The 23646-nt window shown below is 48.8% G+C and overlaps 1 protein-coding gene across 2 annotated transcripts; it reads right to left on the bottom strand.

The window, feature by feature from the left end:
- Positions 1 to 9034: 9034 nt before the first annotated feature.
- SFTPD (surfactant protein D) lies at positions 9035 to 20839 on the bottom strand. 2 transcript variants are annotated; one of them, XM_032259221.1, is made up of 9 exons: positions 20549 to 20839; positions 18237 to 18466; positions 17933 to 18134; positions 13910 to 14026; positions 13545 to 13661; positions 13114 to 13230; positions 12568 to 12684; positions 11911 to 11994; positions 9035 to 9524 (listed from the first exon to the last, which is right to left on the bottom strand). In XM_032259221.1, exons 3-9 carry the CDS (start codon positions 18129 to 18131, stop codon positions 9148 to 9150), a joined length of 1128 nt encoding a protein of 375 aa, XP_032115112.1. In that variant the 5' UTR covers positions 18132 to 18134; positions 18237 to 18466; positions 20549 to 20839; the 3' UTR covers positions 9035 to 9147. The 2 variants fall into 2 exon arrangements, with proteins under 2 accessions (XP_032115112.1, XP_032115111.1); XM_032259220.1 differs by lacking the exon at positions 18237 to 18466 and having other exon boundaries at positions 20549 to 20838.
- Between the last annotated feature and the right edge of the window lie 2807 nt (positions 20840 to 23646).

Here is a 23646-nt window from a genome sequence, read left to right on the forward strand (position 1 = left end):
CACCATTACTACACCTCGTTGTATTTTCTTCTAACAATTACCTGACATCATCTTGGCCATCTGCTCAAGTTATGTCAGTGTTGCAAAGTCATTAGGAATGAGGAATCTAGCTGGGGTCGGTGGCTGACACCGGAAACCCCAGCACTTTGGGAGGCTGAAGCAGGCATATCATCTGAGCTCAGGAGTTTGAGACCAGCCTGGGCAACATGGCAAAACAGCATCTCTATTAAAAATAGAAAAACATTAGCCAGGCATGGTGGCACACGCCTGTAATCCTACCTACTCAGGAGGCTGAGACAGAAGAATCGCTTGAGTTCAAGAGGTGGAGGTTGCAGTGAGCAGAGATCGTGCCACTGTGATCCAGCCAGGGCAATGGAGTGATACTCTGTCTCCAAAAAAAAGAAGTGAGGATTCTGGAATCAGACTACCTGGATTCAAATCCTGGTTCTACCAGTTTGCACCTGTGTGACCTGGGCAAGTCACATACACTCTCTGTGTGTTAGTTCCCTTCTTGGCAAAATTGGAATCATGACAGTGTCAGCCTCCGAGAGTTCTTTAATGAATAGATGAACTGATATAAGCAAAGCAATTAATGTTTGCATGGCATTTATTGCAGTGGCCTGCAATAAATGCCATGCAAACATTAGTCCCTCCTATTGTGATTAGTACAAGACCATGTCACTCACCTCTGCAGTCCCAGTGCCTTGAAAAGAACTGGAAACCATATACGCACTCAATCAATAACTGTTGAGTGAATAATGAATGAATAATAAATGTATGAATCTGAGTCTTCCACCAAGATGTGTAACCCAGATCCCTTCCCTGGAGCTTAACTCAGCTCTAAGCTGGATCCAAGAGAGAAACAGCAAAACTCATTTTGGAGTATGGTTATGGGTACAGCCTCCTCTCTTTGATCATTGACTATCCCTGGCCCAGGCAGCAGTGGCCATGTGCAGCCAGTGCTGTGGCCTCACGCTGCCCTCTGCTGGTTGCCTCCAAGACAGGGCCAGCAAACCCAGAGAGACTCAAGCCCAGCTGGGTGAGTGGTGGGATCCCCCGTGAGCACCTGGTCTGCAACTTCGGATACTCCTGCTTCCTCCTCTCCACGATTCTCCAGGTTGCTTTGCTCACTTGGGTGTGCTCCCACCCTGCAGGGCCAGGTCCAGATGCACCTCCCACTGTGTGACTGCAGTCTTCAGCAGGCTGGGTCCCGACAGCCCTCACTGCCCAGCAAGCCCCTGGGACTGGTGGGATTCTCTGTTCCTTGTCTAGGCATCTGTCTTATTTCCAAGCCTAGAATGTGAGTTCTTTAGGGCGGGACCCATAGGTCACCCCCACACCTCTCCTTGTCTTCCCCTCCACAGGTCTCTGTGTCCGAGGCAATTTCAGAATCCCCTCAGGATAGGACTTTGCTGCTGCTCTTGCCCGAGACCTGTCGGGGCTGGATTTGTGAGCTCCTCTCTGGGTTCCCTCTGCAGACTTTCTGGGTATCTCTCTGAAATGCAGTCACTTTTCTTTTAGCATCATCAGGGAAAGAATCTGGACTTTTCTCTGAATCAGGTTCTTTTGGAGAATACTACTAAGTATTTGCTTATGATTTTCATATGATGACCCCACGTCCTTACAAAAGTACAAAGGGGTTCAGGCTGGGAACCTGTAACTCAGGACACTTTGAGGACTCTACCCGGGACCCATTAGGCCACCAGCAGAGGATCCAGTGCACAGAGGGATGGTGGGACTCGCCTAGGGGTCTCAAAGGGAGATGACACTGTTGTTCCATCAGCTGTCAACCTGTGCTCCAACACTGTCTTTGTTTCTTGTTCTTGGGCTTCCTGGGAAGCCAGCTGGTGGAATCACAGGATTCTTGCAGAAATCCCAAAACATGCCTTCACTGGGCACATGATGAAGCTTGGGACATCCCTTGTTGGGTTCCCTTTGGATCTGCGAGGCAGTGCCCTCTTAAGCCAAGGATGACAAACATTAGCACACGTACTGACCCTCTCCTCCCCTTATCTGTGCCAGTCACAGTTAATCAACTGTCTCCTACACAGCCTGGCAAAGACCCTGAAAGCCATTTAACCTCGCAGTCATTACCAAGGGATCTGAGATGGTGTGGGGTTAAGGGCTCATTGTCCAGCCCTCCAGCCCTGCCCAGTGCTCCTGATGTGTCCAGCTTCCTATTCCCATGAGAATCTACGGCCTTGACAGTCACAGAATTACTACCAGAAGCCATACACTGAAGTAGGTGTGAGACCCATTTCCCCAGTGAGAGAGCATCCTTTGGAGAGCTCACCTTGACCAGCTGTGCCGACCCTTTCCTGTGCTGTCTGCAAGCAGTTCCTGGGTGGTCATCTCCCCTACACTGGTTCCCAAGCACTCTAAGGGCAGGAATCAGAAAAGGTCTTAAACATTTCGGATTTACTATGTGAAAAAGGTCTGGAGAGTCCAGAGGTGGAAGCTCCCAACCATGGCTGAGATGGAGGAGAAGGCGACGAGAGATGGTTTAACATCACACTCACTGTTATATGGTCGTGCTTGCATAATGCATAAATTCCACATCAGATAGAAAGCAGTGACACTTTCCTTCTCCTTAGCCAGGGAGCTATAAACCACTCGGAGCTTCAGTGCAAGGAGTGTAGAATCTGACCCCAGGCCACGGAGCAAAAGCGAGGGAAGGATGGGGAGGGATGACAAATTCCCTGAGTTCTTGCTGCTTTCCATCCTGATCAATGCCTAAAAGAGGTGAATATGTTATCTCAAAATTCTTTTTGTCTATTTGATGTCTGTGCTCCTTTCTTATCACTACTACTCCGTATGTTGGGTTTTTTCTACTTACACAGATTTATTAACATGTATGTGTCTAATTCAACTCTTTAAAAGTCCATTTCTAAGATCATTTATCATCTCTATTTCTGTTTTGTTGTTGTCGTTGTTTTGACACAGGGTCTTGCTCTGTCTTCCAGGCTGAAGCGCAGTGGCACAATCATGGCTCACTGCAGCCTCGACTTCCTGGGCTCAAGTGATCCTCCTGCCTCAGCCTCCCTAGTATCTAGGACCACAGGTGCACACCACCACACCTGGATAATTTTTATTTTTATTTGTTTTGTAGCGACAGGATCCCCCTATGTTGTCCAGGCTGGTCTTGAACTCCTGGCTTCAAGTGATCCCCCCACCTCAGCCTCCCAAAGTGCTGAGATGACAGGTGTGAGCCACCATGCCTAACTCATTTCTATTACTGTTATTTGTTTTATATTTCATTAATTTTTCTTCTATATTTGTTTTGTCCTTCCTTTATTTTTTGTTGTTTTAAAAATTTGTTTTAAAAAGATGAACACTTAGTTCAACTACTTTCAGTTCATGTTTTTTTTGTTTTTAAATGTTTAATAATGAGAGGAAAGTTACATATTTCTTCTGAGTATAACTCTCTCTCATAGATTTTGGGATACGTATTACTGTTTCATTAGAGGTTTAAAAGTTACTACTAAGATTATGCAGTTTTCATGTATCAGTACTATTGGCCATTAGTATTCCTCTCTTTATGAATTTCCTTTTTTCATTCTGACGCCATTTTCCTGTTTAGATATTCATCATTTTCTTATTGATAGTCTGTTATGTACATTGCAAATACATAATCATTTTTCTTTTATATTGTGTTTTACTTTTCAGTAGAGAAGTTTTATGTATTTCTTATGTAGTCAGATATATCAATATTATCACTTTGGGTTTTCCTAATAGCATTCTTAGATAGCCCTTTTTCCCTCCAAGACTACATAAATTATTACTTCTATTTTCTTCTAATTTTAATTTGTATATGTAATAAAAAATCTGATTTTATGCTTCCTCTAAATGTTTAACTATTTAACTCAGAACTATTCATTGGTAATTAATTGTTTTCTTCTAATTTTAGCATTCTCTTTTTATCATGCATATAGGATATATACATGTATACATATATACAGACTTGAGCCCATTTTTAGGCTTTCTGTTCTTTTTCGTTATTCTGTCTATTTCTGTGTCAATAATATACAACTTCAATTATGCTAGTTTTATAAAACCCTCTAACATAAGATGGGTCCGGTCCATTCTAATTATCTTATTTTAAGCAGTTTTCCTAACCCTTGAGATTCATTCTTTCATGAGAGCCTTAGAATCACTTCATGAAATCCTCACAGCTTCCTCCACTCCGTCTTTTCTTTCCCGTGAACGTTTTACAGGGGTGCACTAAGGGTCTAGGTTCTCTGGGGAATCCCCATCCCTCTCATCCTCTCTCCCTTCTCTCAGACCTTCTCTCTAGCTGGAGGCTGAGCATCCCCTTCCTGCCCTGATCCTTTCCTGTGGTCACAGAATGCATTTGCTCAGCCTGAAGTTGTCATCTGACCTTTCAGCCCTGGCCTGGCCCCAGGCACTTACACCTCAAATGAGGTACTAAGGGAATTAAAAAATAAATATGTAGAAAGGCTGGCAATGAGGCCACTGTGCAATTTCCTCAGATCAAAGGGCCTAGAGACATCTTAAAAACACTTTATTCAGCCCTACAAGCAGGACTTACATAAGGACCATTCTGCTCAGTCCCCTCTATGGCTCAAAGGTGTTTCAGCCAGGTAGTCTGAGATTGCCTACAGCCTCCTAAGTAAATAGAGGGCAAACATGTTAATATTCAAAATGTATCCAGGAAGGGTGCATCCCTTTCCTGCCCTGATCCTTCCCTCTGGTCACAGAATGCATTTGCTTGGCCTGAAGTTGTCACCAGACCTTTCAGTCCTGGCCTGGCCCCAGGAAGGGTGGGCTATTGGCATTGCAGTAACAACCCCCAAATATCACTCAGAGTCCAAGTCCATTGGCTAGATCCAGGCAACCCCCAAGGGCAGTTGTTTTCCATGCATTTGCTCAAGTCCAAGAATGTTTGCACAACAAATTTGTTATTATTATTTTTGAGACAGGGTCTCACTCTGTCGCTCAGGCTGGAGTGCAGTGGCGCAATCTCTGCCTACTGCAACCTCCACCTCCCGGGTTCAAGTGATTCTCCTGTCTTAGCTTCCCAAGTAGCTGGGATTACAGGCACGCACCACCACATCCGACTAATTTTTGTATTTTTAGTGGAGACAGAGTTTCACCCTTGTTGGTCAGGCTGGTCTTGAACTCCTGACTTCAAAGTGATCTGCCCACCTCAGCCTCCTGAAGCACTGGGATTATAGATGTGAGCCATTGTGCCCAGCCTTGTACAACTTTATACCTACCAATCGGTCTGCAATCACAAAAGACATGGCAGCAGACCAGAGGGCATTTCAGAAATGTATACCCAGTCTTCTGCTTCTCCCCAGGAGTGACCCGCATCGCAGGTTCATGCCTGCCTTCAAAAGTCCTCTCAGTGAAAGATTGGCAAGAAACAGTAAAACTGGGCCAGGTGTGGTGGCTTATGCCTGTAATCCTAACAGGTCAAGATGGGTAGATCACCTGAGGTTGGGAGTTTGAGATCAGCCTGACCAACATGGAGAAACACCATCTCTAATAAAACACAAAATTGGCCAGGCTTGGTGGCACATGCCTATAATCCCAACTACTCGGTTGGCTGAGGTAGGAGAATTACTTGAACCCAGGAGGCAGAGGTGGCGGTGATCCGAGATTGCGCCATTGCACTCCAGCCTGGGCAACAAGAGGGAAACTCCGTCTCGAGAAAGAAAGAAAGAAAGAAACAGTATAAATACCATAAGTCGCCAGGCCTGCTATTAGCCACAGAGAGGCCTCAGAGTCACAGGCAATTAGAGTGGACAGTAATGAAGACTGTCTTGGTCTCTGAGTGGCTTTGTAACTGCACAGAAGTCTCTCCTCTATTCTCATGGTTAAAACTCTTATCATCCGATCATTCATTCTGAATCCACTTGTTGAGGGCTGCTGTTGTCCATTGCCAAAACAATCCTGCTGTTTACTTATCTGTTATGTTAGGGAAGGGCAGGGCTGTAGGATCATGAGGGCATGACTAGCCATATCTATCTTTGTATCCCATGCCTGGATAAATATTTGACATACAAATTAAGACTGCATTTCCCTGAGAGAGAACTCGTTTCTTTGCTCTGGGTAGGCAACTTGAAAAGGTCAAGCGCATCATTCAACTTGAATTTTAAGGTGAACATCCGGAAAGGAGGAGTGGTTGAGAATGCCCTGAACTTACACAACTCAAGTTTCAGTGATGTGTATCAAGGGGATTCAGAACACAGACAGGATCCTAGAAAAGCAAACATCAGAAGGCCCCGCATTGGCTGTTCATTATGGGATGTGGGCTGGGTTGGTGACAGAAGGTTGACAACCAGAAGGAGACTTGAGAATATACTTTTCAACTGAGCAGGGGTTTCTCTATGAAACTGCTGTGAAAGTCCCCACTTCAGACATGGATGGGTCCCAGCCTGCTCTCATGGTGTCCATGGTGAGAGTCACAATGTCACCTGAAAACGTAAATCACTTGACACACAGGCTACTAAGGAAAGGACCCTGGCTACTATAGTTTGGTGGGGCAGACACTGAGATCTATGTTGACCTTGGCCCATGCGCATCAGTGCAGGGAGCCCTCTGTGCTCAGGAATGGGTTAGAACCTGAGTTTCTGAAACAACTGCTTCAGTCCTGCACTAATGAGCCTGGGCCTGCAGATCTCAGGCAGCCCTCCCTGCTTGTTCTTTGTGCTAGAGAGCAAACCAGACTCCAGTGGCCCATGGCACCAATGGATCTGAAGCTTCTTTTTGGAGTTTGAAGTATCCACATCCCAGGCCTTCAACATCATAGGAGATTAATGTTCTCCACACACTTCAACTACTCTGTCCTTTCCCTTACCAAGAGGTAGATTTGGCTTAAGTATTGGGGTGGGTAGTGTTCACTTTCAGGGGGTCTTCCCAGACCGTCATCATCTTGCATCTATCCCGGTGGCCATATCGTACCGTGTGGTCCCACTCTCCAAGTTTACTTGATTGGACTAGAGGTGGGCGTCTCAGACAGATAGACTCATTTCCACAGGAGTTTCAAACTGATCCCATTGGAGAGTTTGTGATTTCTGTGCAACGGTCTCTAGGACACATGATTCTCAATGCTTGGTTAGTCAAGAGACCAGGAAGCAGAGGCAGCTGGTGCACAAAGGAGGGAAGGAGGCAAAGACACACAGAGAAAAGCAGAAGCCAGGGAGAGATCATCCCGTTACCTGAGCCCCCGAATCCTTTTCAAGCCCATTTGAACCCTCTATTCATAGAAAAAATACTTCTCTTGGCTTATGCTAGATTCAAGTGTTTTCTCTTACTTGTAATAAAAAAGCTGTTCTGCGTGCCTTCGTTGAATGTGTTTAGGTGTGGTCTCTGAGTAGTTTGTTCGTTATTGTGTAACTGATTTGTATTTCAGACGCTGCCGGAAATTGGGGATTGTTGTTTTCAGTAACTGGAGAAAGACTTAGCAGAGAACCTGGGCTGCATGCTGTCTGGATGTGTGGCTTTTGTTTTATAGACATGCTGTCCTATATACGAGATGTATTTGTAGGAGTGCTGGGAAGGGGGTGGGGTTTGGGGGGGTCCCATCCAGAAAGAGAAGTCCCCCTGCTTTGTGTGAACCAAGGAGAGATTGGCTGGTTTTCTATCGAGAGGGGGGTTGTTGGGCTGTGGTTCATCCAGATGCCATTGCCGTCTTTTGAACACAGGTGTCATTTAAATCTTTATGTGCAACAATGTGTCAAATCAACTAAAGATGCATGATCTTTGGCCTCTATACTTACAGGCTAAATGTATAAGCTTTAGGGTCAGAATGGCCTTGCTTGTGACTCTGCTGTAACACTGACACCCCCTTGTGTTCCTGCACAGTTTCATCCCTTTCTGTGCCTTGGTTTTCATATTTGGAAAATGAGGAGGAGGGTTTAACTAGATTATCTCTAAGGTAGAGTGGGGAAAGAACATTCCTGGAATCACCAGGCAAGAGGATTGGAGGTGAACTGGAGCTTGGCCAGAGACCCTTTGTTCCAAAGTTCCCTAAGATTTCAGATGGCTTTAGGATTGTGCAGCTGGTACTCCTCCCATGAATCAAGAGGCAGTCATGTTTATCAAGGATGGAGAAAGATTCTGGGCGATGCAGGGGTGAGGCTTACTGAGTACAGGGCCATGTGGCCTGGCTAGGGAGGCAGACATTCTCTGCCAGGTCACCCGGCCGTGATGTACAGCTTCCTGGGCTCAGACCTTGAAATAAGAGGCCTCCATGGAGGCTGGGAACATCTTTTTATCCCTGGACTCCAGCCTGAAATGGCTAGAGGAATCTGGGGTTCAGGAAGAGGTGCTGAATAGGGACATACCTGGAGGAGCCACCAGCCTGCAGAAGGAATTGGAAGCAGCGGACAGGATGAGCTCATCTCTGGAGTGAGTGTAAGGAGAGAAGAGAACTGAGTTAAGACTTGGGCACTGCACATTAAGTGGTCAAGGAGAGAAAGAGGGATAAGCTAAAAGGAATAATAAGGGGCTGGGCACAGTGGCCTACGCCTGTAATCCCAGCATTCTGGGAGGCCAAGGTAGGTAGATCACTTGAGCCCAGGAGTTCAAGTCCAGCCTGACCAACACGGCAAAACATCATCTCTACCAAAAATACAAAAAATTAGCCGGCGTGGTGGCATGCCTGTGATCTCAGCTACTTGGGAGGCAGAGGTTGTGGTGAGCCCAGATAGCACCACTGCACTTCAATCTTGGTGACAGAGTGAGACCCAGTCTCAAAAAAAAAAAAAAAAAAGAGTCAGAGCAGGCAAGAGGGGTATCCATGAAGCTGGGAGAAGGAAGTCCTTGAAAGAAGAAGGAGGGATCTGCAGGGTCAAATGCAGCTGATGGTTTGAGAAAAGGGGCTGAAAATGAGTCATCAGGCTTGGGGACAGGAAGGACATTGGAGACCCACTTTTGTCCCTTATAGGGAAAGCAGGCTGGCCGCTTCTTCCCCTGAAATGGCTTCCAGTGTGAAGGCGGCCTCACATTTCACTGTGCGGTGTCCTGCAGCAGCCCTACCTTTTGTCCACCTTCTGTAGAGAAGTCCTTCCCAGCACAGATGGTCACCTTTTTATTAGGATGTTGGCAGCATGAAAGGCTAGGCCCTGACTTGCTGGTCAGGATCCTGAGCCCAGCATTGCCCCACCCACCCCGGTTGGCTCAGAACTCGCAGACCACAAGACGCTTTTCTCCACAAGCCCTGTCATTCCACTTGCCATTGGTGAAGATCTCCACACAGTCCTCTGACCCGCCGTCATTGTTGGGCTCCCCTGGGGCCCAGTTGGAATAGACCAGGGGCTCCCCTGTGGGGTAGGTGAACTTGCCCTCGGTCTTGGAGTCAGTCACGCTCAGGAAAGCAGACTCGTTCTGAGCTATGACCAGCTGTTGCAAGGCGGCATTCTCAGCAGCAGAGCGTGGAGAGGCCAGCTGCCCACCAAACTGTGTGCACACGAGCTGTGCCTCTGCAAATGGCTTCACAACACCTGCTGTCTTGAAGATCTTCTCCCCGACACTTTGGCCATTGGGGAAGAGCTCAACTAAGGGAAGAAAAGAGTCAGGTTGGGGTTGTGGCATCGCCTGGCTACAGCTCAGGGGCTCTGAGACCTCTGCGCACCTACCTGAGCCTCTCAGACCTCCCAAACAGGCCCCACATCAGGACGCCGGAAAGAATGCAAGAGAGACACTATTCCAGAACAGCCCCCACCCCGTGACGTACCCTGCGAGGTGACACCATGCTTCCCCACTTACAGTTGAGAGCACTGGAGTTTAGAGAAGCTAAGAGGTGCAAAGTCACACAAGCAGCAAATGTGCAGTTAGGGATTCAACCTCGCTCAGTTCGACACCAAAGCTCAGACATGCTCTTTCTATTTTGGCACATGCTGTATGCCAGAATCAATTTCTCAATTACTATGTAGAATTGAGCAATGTTCCCCAAGTTGATGATGGTGTAGACCAGGCCAGTTTCTGAGAGTACAGAAAACACCCTGCAGCGAGCCTACTGTCACCCCGTACAACAGTAGGGAATGTGAGGTTGTCGGAGAGGGTCTGTGCTGTGTGATGGGGTGAGGAAAGGGGAGAGCAGGAAGAGGGGAGGACATCCGAAAGCTGCCAGATGCTGATCTCTGCTCTGGGTCTAGCCTCATGTCGGCCTCTTAGTATGCACATGGGTGATGCCCCAGCCAGTCAGCCGGCCTGGCAGGTGCTGAGGGAGTGGAGGAGGGCATCTGAAAGGGGCATGTGTGAGCAAGACGCAGGGGAGTGGTGTCAGTGCTGGAGACAGCCCTAGGTGGGAACTGGAAGTCCGGGCATTCCGATCCACCCTGGCAATGGCTGTTGCGTGGGAAAGGGAAAGTCACGTTCCTTTTCAGGGTTTCCATTTCCTCATCTCTAAAATGAGGACTCAGTTCACAAAAGCATTGCCTGTGTGACATGTCAAGTGCCTCTTTTTAGTCTGTCCTTGTGGCTCCTGGGCCCATGCATGGAAATCCGCAAAGTCAATGGAAGCTCCAGAGAAGGCAGTGCCCCTGGCCTTGTTGGCCTGCTCGGAATGCAGGCTGCATCCTGACCCATCGTCCTTAAGATTCTCCATGGGCTCAGGGTGGCACCCAGAGCAGCCCTGAACAAAGCCAGCATAAGAGTTCATGTGCCATTACTAGGTTTATGTGCCATGTGCATACACGGGCATGCCTTTGAATATATGCGCATGTATCCAAAGGTACATGGGAGTATGACAGTTCATCTGGATGTGTGCGCTGTAGAGACAACATGTGAGCTCATGTATGTAGATGGAGGTGGGGTGAGTGATGGTGTTTAAGTACACACGCATGTGGTGGCATATATGCCCATGTTCCTCTGTGTGTTTCTGTCACTGTGCCTCAGAGTGAGTGCAAGCATATGCAGAAAGGGACATACGCCAAATGCTTGAAACCCTCTTCTCGGAGATTGAGCACTTAGAAGCCAACCCTGCGTCACACCTAATCAGCCCCTTTGTGCTCCACTCCTTCAGAAAACTTTATTTTTTATTTTTTGGCTCAATGAGATTTGCCTGAACTCAAAGCTGATGTGAGGAAGGGCAGAGGAAAGTAGGGGCAGTTGGGCACTGATATGGAGATTGTAAGAGGCACCAGGCATTCAGGTGTGTGCCCCTGGAGGCCTCTGACTCTTCAGGATTCCAGGGTTAGGGCAAACTCATGCTCTAAAACACCTCCAGAGCTGCAGGCCGAGCCCAGCAGTGGCTGGAGCCCAGAGGCAGCCTGCCTTGTTTGAACCAGAAGCATGTCTAAAGTGAGATATCTGATGGCCACATACCAAGGTCAGGCCCCCACCTGCCTTGCACGCCCAGAGCAGAACCCCAGCCCTAGCTCCTAGAACAGCACCTGGATTGGATTCTCTGCTGCCTTGGGATGTGCAGCAGTGTCACCGGGCACTCCCATACCTGGCCCCCAGAGGTAAGAAGCGCAGCCCGTGTTGGGCAGCCCCTGGTTTATCAGAGGAACCAGCACAGGGAGGCAGGAAAGAGACTCCACTGAATCGCACTGGACCCAGGACAACAGTTTGTCTCAGAGCACAGGTGGCATTGAGGTCGGAGGGGGGTTCAGGAGCTTGATGGCCTTGACTATGCTACTGCCAGCCTGGCGAGCTGGTGATAGGGCCACGTCCTCCTCCTTTGCCCCCTTGGAGCTACTTCCGGCTCTGGGAGCCAGGTGGCTGCCTACTCTAGCCCCATCCCAGCCTGAGCCCCACTTTCTGCCACAGCCCAGGTCCAGCCCTACACGGGTCCCAGCTCATTCCCAGCCTAGACCCCGGGCAGGCTCTCCCTCAGGACCAGCCAAAGGGCGAGCCCCAGCCCAAGACCAAACCAAGGTGGAGATCTAGTCTGGGGCCCAATGCCAGTGCTGGACCCAGGTTCAGATCCAAACTCACCTTTCTTATACTGAGAGAAAGCAGCCTGGAGGCGCTGTACCTGTCCCTGTAAGGCCTCAACCTGCTGCCTCAGAGAAGTGACATCTGCAGGGGAGAAAATAACCAAGTAAAGACTTGTCCAGACAACGAAGGAAGAACTCAGAGTCTGGGCCCCAAGGGAAGAATGTCTAGTTGCAAGCACGTATTGTGGGGCTGACCCACGGCAAGCCCACATCGGCTGACAGCTGGCCTCTGTTGTGCGAGGATGTCTTATGGTTCTGCTATGGATACATTGGTCCCTGTACTTCACTGATACTGAACCAGATGACATTGTGACTTTAAAGTCTTGGAATATAATGGTATCTCCATTGGGTGGGGAGTTGAAGGCAGGAATACACACTCATGTGTTTCCCATTCACTGGGTTTTTAATGCCTATAACTTGGGAAGGCATTTGTGGTTCTCCCAAGGGTCAGATGGAGAAGCTGCCCAGGTTGCTTTCCCATGCGTACTAAGTGGCTAAGACCAGAGCCCAGTGCTCCTGCCTTCCAGCCTGTCGGCCTTTCCTGAGCTCCACCCACCACGCATCCCAGAGGGGGCTGCCCTGAGCTGAGGAGGGCTTCCTCTCTGCCCACACATGCCCCAGCGGGGCTTCCCTGAGCCAGGAGCTGCTACCTTACCTGGAAGTCCACTTTCTCCCTTTGCTCCTTTGTCTCCAGGAACACCTTTGTCCCCCTTCAATCCTGGGGGTCCCCTGGCACCTGGACTTCCCTGGGGACCCGTGACTCCAGTAGACCCTGGGGTGAAAGAAGAACTGGGTGAGCCATGTAGCCATTTCTTAGCATGTTCACCTTTCCGTACATGAACTAACTATCCTTACTGCCCAGAAACAGACAGTCCCCAGTACCCAGCTATGCAGCTCTCTGTACACTGACTGTCCCTGTCATCCAGCAATCAACCCCGCTGTGTAAAACGGCCCCGCCACCCAACAACTAACCTTCCCTGTATACAGATTTCTCTGTTGCTTAGCACCACACTCTCCCTAGATAGGAACCATCCCCAGCGCCTCCTCATGCACCCTCCTTGGATATAGATCCTCCCTGTGGTCCAGCAATGCCAGCTCTGCCTTTGTGGGTGTGGGGGGGTAGGCATTGACAGCTCCAAGCGGGCACAGCGGGCACAGGAGAACTGGACCCAGACCAGCCCCAGCTCTTTCCACTGCTCACCTGCTGCCCCTGTGTTTCCAGGGGCTCCACGTTCACCAGGGGCACCTCGCTCTCCCTTAGGACCTGTGGGGCCTCTTGCCCCGGCTGAGCCCTGCATGCCTGGGTCACCTACTTCTCCTGAGGAAGGAACACACAGGAACAAACACAGCTGAGAGTGCATTCGGTGGGTGTGGTTTTCTTAGCAACGGAGCTTTTTACCCACAACTTTAGGGTCAGAGAAAGTGGGGAGATTATCCTCGCTTTCTGGGGCCCTCTGTGAAGAGTGAGAGGAAACTATTGTTATTGTGGGGATTGGGAGAGTGCGTTGCAAGGCCTTTGCATCACTGAGGGGCTGGGCCCTCCCTGGCACTCTGAGCACACCTCAGGTCACATCACGGACTCTTATCCTTCTTCCCTTCCGCTCTCAGACCAACCACAGACCAGCCACCTACCTTTGGGCCCAGCTTCTCCTTTCGGGCCTGGCTTGCCCTGAGGTCCTACGTTCCCCTGCTTCCCCAAGGGACCTTCTCTTCCAGCTGGACCAGGCGCACCGGGAGGTCCTGGAGGTCCTAAGGAAAAGCACCAGCCCGGTCAGTAACATTGAGCCCTCTTGGCAGGAGGAGCATGTAGTAAGGTGAGGGTAATAACAGAGGTTGTCCTCCCAACAGCAGCCCCCATCTGTCCTGAAATGACCCAGTGCCACCTTCAGACAATCTTCTTCCTTCTTCCTGGGATGGGCACTGTGCCTGCCCGCTGGCACATCCTTGCAGCCGCACCACCACCTGGAAATACCTGAAGTCAATGCCCAGTTGCTCACCACTTGGCCCAGCGTCTCCCTTCGGTCCAGGTTCTCCAACAGAGCCATTGTCCCCTTTGGGCCCAACTGGGCCAGCTTGTCCAGGCATCCCTGCTTGCCCTGTAGCTCCTGGCAAACCTGTAGCAGCAGAAGAAATGGACAAAGACCTGGCCCTAGATCCAGGAAGGACCAGCCGCCTGCAGGATCGGCCCCCAGCCTTCTTTCAGGGTTCTGCAGAGCATGACACTTCCATCGTCACACACCCGGGTCCAGTGGCGATCCAGGAAACGGGTATTGGCATGCCCACTTTATAGGAGAGGAAGAAGCTTTCCAGAGTTGGAGGTGGTTTAAAGCCAAGACCTGTCAGACTTTCTATGAGGTGCTCCTTCCCCTGCCCCAAGGCCACTGTATTGAAGGCAGGCAATCTGTCAGCTCTTACCTGTGATCATACACTTATTGCTTTACATATATATATATCAGGGAATCCAACCAGAAGTGGCACCAGACAGGTGGTACTAACTTGTTCATTCAGTTATTGGTCCATTTGCTCATTTATTTGTTCACTAACAGCCATCTATACAGCATCTACATTATACCTAGCACTGGGCCAGATGCAAATCTGAGCGTAGCCTCAGGTCCTCAGCAAGGGGTTCATCATATACTGTGAGACAAGGGTAACAGGAGAGGAAGACAATGCATGAAGGGTCCTTCATTTCATCCGAGCATCCCCACACCAGCACACATACACTCAGAGCTGTCTTCCTCAAAGAGAAAGTGGAATTTTAAGGGCAAGGAGAATTTAGGAAGATTTGCAGAGGGGAAATGACATTTCACACTTGGAAACCATGCTCCCATGGCAGAGGAGGCCAGGCCTCCGTGGTGGCCAGGGGGGTTGTGGGGGGCGCGAACATGTGGTTGTGGTGACAGTAACGGTGAATTTGCTGGACGGGTGGAAGATTCTGTGCTTGGTGTATCCCAGCACACCACCACCTGGAAACATCTGAATTCCATGCCCAGTGGAATTCCATGACCTGGGTCCGGCTCTTGGTTGCAATCCTTATTAGGGATGAAACAGAAGCACAGAGGGTTATAGGATGGGCCACATCCTTGACACCCAACAGCACATTGTGCTCAAGGCAGGATGTCCTGACCTCAGGTGGAGCCTCGCTCGGGCTTCACCCTGGCCAGTCCAGCAGCAGGAAGATAGACCCAGAGAAAAACATCACTCTTCAGAAGGGAGCGTTAGAGCCCGCCTGTTCTTGTCACACAAACTGTGGAGGCCATAAGAGCACCAGAGTGGAGGAGGGGCACCTCCCCAAACCCTGCACCTGTGCCTTTCAAAGCACTCATGTGTATCCTAGTATCCCCAGGGCCTAGCCCTGCACCTGAGCACACCCGAAGTGGAGCTTTACGGCCCAGCCCTTAGCTGTCTTGACTCCTAAAACCCCTCCTCCCCTTCCATCTTCCGTTCACTCATTCCATAAATATCTCTGGACCTACTACATGCCAGCCACTGTCCTTAACACTGCGGATAATCAGCCCTTCTCTGGGGAGCTTCAACTCTATCTCGTAGAAACAGATAATAAAATATTAAAAATGTACAATAGATGATATGTTAGATACAATGCCACAGGGAAAAGTAAAGCATACGGTGTGTTGGGGTAGGGTCTGTTTTCAGTAGGCTGGATTGGAAGGGCCTCACTGAGAGAGTGATTGGGGAGTAAGGCCCTGAAGGAGGTGACGTATGAGCCACAGGGATAGCTATGAGAAGAGCAAATGGCAAGGCCTCAAGGAGGTAGGGGGCTGAGTGTGGCCGGGGACCAGCAAGAAACTGTGTGGTTGGAGCTGAGTAGGGGTTGGGGCACTGAGGTCAGAGGAGCAGCAGAGGTGCGGGGCGGTCCTGCCGGGACTCATGGGCTGCTGTAAGGTGTGTGGTTCGTCCAAGGGAGACGAGCATCCCTGGAGGGACTCTCCCAGAAAATCTTTCTGGGCAGGAATGCTGGAGGTGCTGAGTAATAAGGAATTGTTCCCCCCAGAGGCAGGATCTGGGTCTTATTTGCCCTCCATTATATGTCTGGGTTATTGGTCAGAGTGACTCAAGCTCCACCCTCCACCCCTGCTCAAAAGTCTCTTCTTCCAGCCCCAATTTTCGTCATAGCAAGCTCTGGGAACCACATGCTTCCAACTCCGCAGGGGTGGTGGTCAGGTGCACAGATTTTGGCCCCACACAAACCTATAGGGTCAGGATTCTGAGGATGCTCCAGGCCTCCCAGGACATCCATCCTCAGACCTTTAACAGTGGAGTGACTGGAGACACTGCAATTGAGGAGCCGGAGTGGAGCCTCATCCTGCAGCCTTACTATGTGCTGCCCTCTGTCCAAGTACTGACCCAAAGCCAGGCCTGCAATGTGCATGGGGTGAGGCACATACGTGGGAAAGGAAGGCCTTGGCCATGCTCCAGGCAGCAAACTTGGAGGGTCATTGTGGGAAAGATCCCCGAGATTTGAATCTGGGGCCCCCACTGGAAGCCAGATGAATTGGGAATCTCCGAGAAAGAGCTGCCAAGGTGAACCCCACCTTATTCTGAGTTCCCCGCTGGGCGGCCTTCCCCAAGCCCCATCCCATTCACATTGGGAGCCACTTTCTGTCTGTAAGGGACAGGCAGATGCTCACTCGCCACTTACCCCACAAAGCCTGGGGATGTTGCTTCATCTTTCCACAAAGTTAAGGACTACCTGATCCCTTTGAAGCCCTGCCCACTGTCACAGAGGTCCCTTGGTTCATGCTGCTGATTCACGGAATTCTCCTTTCTTGAAAATAAGACCGAGATCCTCCCCTACAAGAGGGAGCAGAATTTCCAGGGACAATTCCCTGACTCGTCAGTACCTCTGCTAAGTTCAAGATGATTCACCTATTTGGTACAGCAGGAAATGCAACTTTATCCCAAAGACTCAATAAAAAATAAAGCTTTTGGCTCAATTATTCACCATTGCATGGCAGATATCATTCCTATTATCAGATTAAAAAATGAACTCAGTGACACTGAGGGTCTCTCCCAGTGGAGATGGAGCCAGCAGTCAAGCCCAGGCCAGCCTGGTACAGAGCCCTCGTCCTTTCCGCCTCCGGAATGGTTGTTACTTAGCCTCTCTGCATCGTCGTTTTCTTACCTGTCAAAGGAGATTAATATGTCCCCTGTAAGACTCTTGGGAGGATTAAATGAACGACTCAAGCGAATGCCCAAGCACAGGGGTGGACAAAGAAATGTGAGTGCCCTTTCTCTCCCTGTAATGTATTAGGGCAAATCCTCTTGAATAGGCTTGAGAATGGAGCCACGGAGCCCCATCTTTTCTCATCCTTCATTCAGTGGAATTTAATTAAATATTAAAAATATTTAGGCCAGGCGCGGTGGCTCACTCCTGTAATCCCAGCACTTTGGGAGGCCGAGGCGGGCAGATCACGAGGTCAGGAATTAGAGACCAGCTTGGCCAACATGGTGAAACCCTGTCTGTACTGAAAATACAAAAATTAGCAGGGCTTCGTGTTGGGTGCCTTTAATCCCAGCTACTCGGGAGGCTGAGGAAGGAACTCTGCTTGAACCCAGGAGGCAGAGGTTGCAGTAAGCCAAGACTGTACCACTGGCCTCCAGTCTGGGTGACAGAGCAAGACTCTGTCTTGAAAAAAAAGAAAAATACTTAATTCCCTTCACAGGCACCATTTAATTGGAATGAACAACTGCTAATTGCTGGCACAGGGCTCTAGAAGGCCCCCAGTATCAGTAATTCAGCCCCTGTTTGCTTGCTCTTGGGATGGGAAGGATCTGGGGATCCTAGAGGAGGAGCTAGGGCAGTTGGGTGCTGGAGGAGCACATGGGGGCTCAGCATAGCCCCCTGTTTGTCAGCTGGTGGAGTAGTGTGGAACCCACCTTCTTGGGAGGAAGAAACACATCTCCAAGACTTCCATAACAAAGTACCCAGAGTTGCTGGGCTGGTTACAACTCCAAAGACCACTCCTCCCCAGCAGGATAAGCCCATGGCCCCACGCTACCTGGGTCCCCCTTCTCTCCCCGAGGGCCCTCTCTCCCATCCCGTCCATCACGACCAGGCAGGCCACTCTCCACTGAGCTGCACATGACCAGGGTGCAAGCATTGGTCGCTGTTCTTTGGGAGTAGGTCCTCATTTCTGCTTCCAGGTAGCCCAGGGGCTGTGTGAGCAGGACCAGTGCAGAGAGGAGGAAAGGCAGCATGGCCTGGAGAGGTGAACAGAAAGAGAAAAGACATGCTCATGCTTTGAGGACATGGTTTAGGGCTTGGCTCAGCTTCTAGAAGTGATGAGAAACCCCCATGTTCGCCTTCTCTCCTCTGTAGTGGGGCCCAGAGCAGCAGGAATCCGAAAGCAGTTTAGGGACAAGGTGGGCACATGATCTGGGTGGAGGGCATGAGTTACCCAGCTGGAACTCTGAGATAGGTTGACAGCAGCATCCCTGTATTCCCAGGTGCTCATGTCTTCCCTTATTGTGCCTTCCCTTGGGCACTACTTTTGGCACAGTGGCTAGAATGTAGCATTCCTCACTGGGGCCCTCTGTCACATCAAGAAGAGTTCATTGTGCCTCTGGGCAGGACCCCCCACCAATCCCTAGACTGCCTGTCCCCCTGTCTGTGCCACTGAGGTGATTGGCTTAACACTGATAAGGCAAGCCTGTTTCTCCTCACTTGCTGCCTTGCATGGATTCGTACAGGCGCTGACAGTGCTAGTCTGAAAATGAGCCAGAGCCCTGAATGCTTAGTGATGTCCTTCCTGAGCACAGGCTGGGAGTGTGGTGCACATTTGCCTGGCAATTTGCCATTCCTGAACCAGATGCTGTCTCTAGAGAAATGTCCCAGAGGGAACTCAGGTGAAAGTTTTCAGAGACACTAAACTAGCAGCAGGAGAAATCCTGAGACACCTAGAGCTCTTCCCAGATCATCTGAAAGGGCTTGGAAAAGAAGTCTTATGTGGAGACTGGGCAGGATGGTTCATGCCTGTAATCCCAGCAGTCTGGGAGGTCGAGGCAGGCAGATCACTTGAGGTCAGAAGTTTGAGACCAGCCTGGCCAGCATGGTGAAACCCTGTCTTTACCAAAAATACATAAAATTAGCCAGGTGTGGTGGTGCGTGCTGTAATCCCAGCTACTCAGGAGGCTGAGGCAGGAGAATCACTTGAACCTGGGAGGCAGAGGTTGCAGTGAGCTGAGATTATACCACTCCACTCCAGCCTGGGCACGAGAGAAAGACTCTGTCTACAAAAGAAAAAAAGTCTTATGTGGAAAGAGGACATGCCAGGTAGGCTGAGTCAGACAGAAGGCTAGTTTTGCGGGTAAGAAAGAGCAACTATCCAACAGGGCACCCATTCACCATCTAAGAGGGTCAGGAACTGAGATTAGGATAAGAGCAGGACCTGGGATAGTCCCTGTGTTGGGCATCTTTTCTCTCAAAGAGAAACTGTAGTTATGAGAGTGAAAAGAGCTGATCAGATCCGCAGAGACTGGGAACACAGCCAGAGGAACTTGCGCAAAGAAGGGGGTCGCCAGGCCAAGTGGGGTGGTGGCAAGGGAGGGGCTTCCTGCCCAGAGGAGTGCTTTCTTTGCTGACTACTGGTGATTCTGGGCTGTGGATGACCCCTATTTCTCACTAGCCTCTTTCAATTTTGAATTCACCACTTCCTCGGGTATCCTGGGAGTCTCTGGAAACAGCTGAGTGAGCTCCCAGCCAGCAGCAGCTACCTGGTTGCACCTGTTCTGGCAGAGGCTCAATCATGAGCCCAGCCAGAACAAGGGCACTGTTCTGTGGCCTGCAGCTGCCTCAACCCTGGGGCCCTGTGCCTGATTCTGGGGAAGAATAAAAGGCAATAGGCATTCTGTCTGCAAGCTCAAGATGGCACAGAGGCACCACCAGCCACTGCGACATGAAGGACCCTTGGAGAGGGCAGACCCCAGTTTTCAGACCCAGGATTCAGATGACGCATCTTAGCTGGGGTAGCAGATGGAGTGGGCAGAGTCGTGGTCCCCCTCAAACCCTGCAGTGCCCAGTTTATGCTAAGCTTTCAGAGTACACTTTCAGTGAAAAGAGTGTCTCCTCTGAATATGGGTTGGAAAATCAGAGACCTATTCCAGTAAGTATATTTTTTTACAGTAAAGACCTGAAGCTATGAGAAAGCAATTTTCCCTGCTTTTCCACAGGTATTTGGCACCAGGATGGGTTTAGAACCCCAGCCGGTGAGTGCCTGGGTTTGTCTCCCCTCCACTGTCCTTTCTGAAGAAATCAGGGCAGAAAACAGCCTAGAGAGAAATTAGAATTGCATTTTTCCACCTGAGGCTTCCACACAGTGGCATCTGAGGTCTAGATGGTGTCACACCCCCTCCTCCACCCTGTGACCCCCCCACACCCAGTTCAGAAAGCAAATCCCCCCCTGGGCTGAGGCTACTGAATAAGGGGCAGAAGAGCACCATAAGACCTCCTGGTCTTCCCACCTCCCGTGTCCATGCCTCTTAGAACAGAACAGCTACACAGAACTTCCCTTCCTCCACACCAGTAGGTTGAACTGCCCAGGTGGGCAGGGGAATATTTACAGGATGCGAAGAAAATTTAAAAAAAATTTTTTTAAGGCAAGAAGAGAGACACTTACAGGTTTATTCTTCTTAGGCCTCAGGAGCTCCAAACAAACTAGGCTTTGCTTGGCAGGCACTCACTATTTATGCCTGCCCTGCACCCTGAGCTGCCCAGCCCCAAAAACTCCCTTCAAGAAGTGGGGCAATTTTCTTCTTTATTGACTCACTCACTCTTATCCCCACCTGCGTTCCGGAAACCTGCCATTGATATTCACAACACTATGCACATCCATCACTATAATTTGCAGACCACTATCGGGCCTTGATCTCATCTGCACTCTTCTTACTGCAGCTCTGTGAGTTAAGTGGCATCATCAGTGTCTGCATTTTATAGATGTCCAGAAATCAGGAGCCCAGAGACCAGTGAGTTGCACAATGACCTACAGTGATTGCAAAAGCAACTCATAACTGCAGATCTTAAGAGCCAGGACCTGTTGTGTCCACTTCTCCTCTTCCTTCATCTCAACAGCACTGCCCAGATATTGGGAAAGAACTGGGAGCTGCTCGGCATACCTGGGCCGGGGTGGGGCAAGCGGAGCGGCTTCGGAGGCAGCAGCATGTGGGGGCAGCAGCTAGGGAGCTGCTACCTGGAAAGAGTTGCTCTTTTGCATGCTGCTCTAGGCCTCAGAGAGCCCCTGCGTCGCTTGTCTTTTGTAGAATGGATTTCCCTTAGTAGACCTCTGCCTTGCCTTGTTCAAGCTTGTTCTCCCAGCCATCTTAGCTGGTGTTTGCCTTATGCACTGCTCTAGTGACTAGTTAGGACCCCTCAGCTGTTGCTACTCTTATCCAATCTTATAATCCATATATCTTTTCTTTCTTTTTTTTTTTCAGACAGTCTCACTCTGTCACCAGGCTGGAATGCCATAATGCACTCACAGCTCACTGCAGCTTCAAACTCCTGGGCTCAAGTGATTATCCTGCTTCAGCCTCCTAAGTTGTAGGATTATAGGTAAGTACCATCACACCTGGCTAATATTTCTTTTTAATTTTTTATAGAGATGGGGTCTTGCTATGTTGCCTAGGCTGGTCTCAAACTCCTGGTCTCAAGCAGTTCTCCTGCCTCAGCCTACCAAAGTGCTGAGATTACAAGTGTAAGCCATCATACCCAGCACCAATATGTATCTTTTAAGTGGAACATTTACTCCATTTATTACCAAGGTTAATGTTGATAGGTGATGTTTTGTTCCTGTCATGATAATTGTTACCCAGTTGCTTTTTAGTCTCAATTATGTAATTGCTTTATATATTCTATGAGTTTTTCACTTTAATATGCTTTTATGATGGGGAGTATTGTCCATTTATTTCCATGTTTAGAACTTTAAGCAATTCTCGTAGGGCTGGTCTAGTGGTGACAAATTCCCTTTGCATTTGTTTGTATGGGAAAAATTTTATTTCTTCTTCATTTATGCAGCTTAGTTTAGCAGGATACAAAATTCTTGACTGGCAGGGTTTTGTTTAATTTAAGAAGATTAAACATAAGACCCCAACCTCTTCTGGCTTGTAAGGTTTCTGCTAAGAAGTCCATTGTTAGTCTCTTGGGTTTTCCTTTATAGATTAGACACTTCTCTCTTGGCGGCTTTTAGAATGTTTTCCTTCACATTGACTATGGATAATCTAATGATGATATGCCTTTATGAGGTTTCTCTTGCAGAGCATCTTCCAAGTGTTCTCTGAGTGTCTTCTCTCTGGATGTCTAATTCTCTAGCAAGACCAGGAAAGTTTTCCTAAATTATTCCCTCAAATAGGTTTTCCAGGCTTTTAATTTTTTTTCTTCTGCCTGAGGAATGTCTATATATATTGTGTGTGGTAACTTTACATCATTCTATATTTTTCAAAGTCTTCGCTTATTTTTAAAAATTTATTTTTTTTTTATTTCTGTCTGACTAGGTAAATTCAAACAACTGGCCTTCACACTCTGAAATTACTTATTCTGCTTGATCTAGTCTTTTGTTAAAGATTTCAATTATATTTTATAGTTTTTTTCATACATTTTTATTTCTAGAATTTTTTTGGTTTTTATTTTTTAATATCTATCTCATTAGTAAATTTTTCATTCACATCCTGAGTTATTTTTCTGATTTCCTTATGTTAGTTTTCAACTTTCTCTTGTACCTCATTGAGCTTCTTTACAATTCATATTTTAAATTCTTTGTCATTTCAAAATTTTTATATTGGTTAGAATCCATTGCTAGGGAGCTAGTGTGATGCTTTGAGAGTGTCAAAATACTGATTTTTCATACTTCTAAAGTTCTTATGCTGATTTCTTCTTATCTGGAGAAGCTGTTACTTTTTACTTTTGAATTTACTCTCATTTGGGATTTTCTCCCCTTTTAAGGTGTGACTGTATATTGTGTATGATCATTTGGCTTCAATTTTATGTGCCTTCTGTGGGTCAAAGCTCTGTGTGAGTTTCTTGGTTATAGATAGCTTTTGTGTGGTGGCTTTATTATGCTGATTGTAGTAGCAATATATTGGGCATATGAGCAGGAATAGTACTTTCTGAGGGGATGGGAATGCGTAGGTCTCAGGAAGTTTATCTCATTCCTTAGCTCTATGCCCTCTGTCAGCCTGTTTTTTATTTGGTTGTGCAATTCAGTCTGCATCCCAATAAGAGCTGGCTATGACAGAAGCTGATGGGTATTTGGTCTTAGTTTTCTGGGAGGGGATTTCTGTTGTCACAGACAGTTGGCTGGTCTGTGGATGGCCTGATTCCCTGAAGGGAACACAAAGCTTTGGATGGGGACACAAAACTGAGTGGAACTAAATGACCAAGCTCTCCCTAGGAAAGCCCAATCATGAGCAGAAGCACCTGCCCTGATGGGGATGTAAAGGGGAGCTCATGGTGAAATGCACTGATGTCTCCACGAGAGTGGGAAGCAGTGTACCAGCTCCACATCCTGGGCAGGCAGGAAGGCAATCCAGTTTCCTATCACACCCTTGTCACAGAGCTTGTGACCTTCAGTTCAGATAGACATTGTCCTTCATCTCTAGGCTGCAGTGCAATGGAGGTCTGCAGAAAACACCCATCCTGTGGCTACCACCAAAATGGCCTTGGGATAGAACCTCTTCCCTCAGCAGCTCTGATACTCATCTGCATTCTGTTATGGGAATGCTG

Source organism: Sapajus apella, unplaced genomic scaffold (genome assembly GCF_009761245.1).
Source record: "Sapajus apella isolate SASKATOON/1434 unplaced genomic scaffold, GSC_monkey_1.0 scaffold107, whole genome shotgun sequence".
NCBI lineage: Eukaryota > Metazoa > Chordata > Mammalia > Primates > Cebidae > Sapajus > Sapajus apella.

Excerpts from the sequence above, each read along its gene's own strand:
- SFTPD (XM_032259221.1), bottom strand. The coding sequence starts at position 18,131 with ATGCTGCCTTTCCTCCTCTCTGCACTGGTCCTGCTCACACAGCCCCTG. Across the intron at positions 13,662-13,909 it reads GGGAGACGCTGGGCCAAGTG|GACCTCCAGGACCTCCCGGT; the intron begins GTGAGCAACTGG and ends GCTTTTCCTTAG. Across the intron at positions 9,525-11,910 it reads TTTCTCTCAGTATAAGAAAG|TTGAGCTCTTCCCCAATGGC; the intron begins GTGAGTTTGGAT and ends TTCTTCCCTTAG.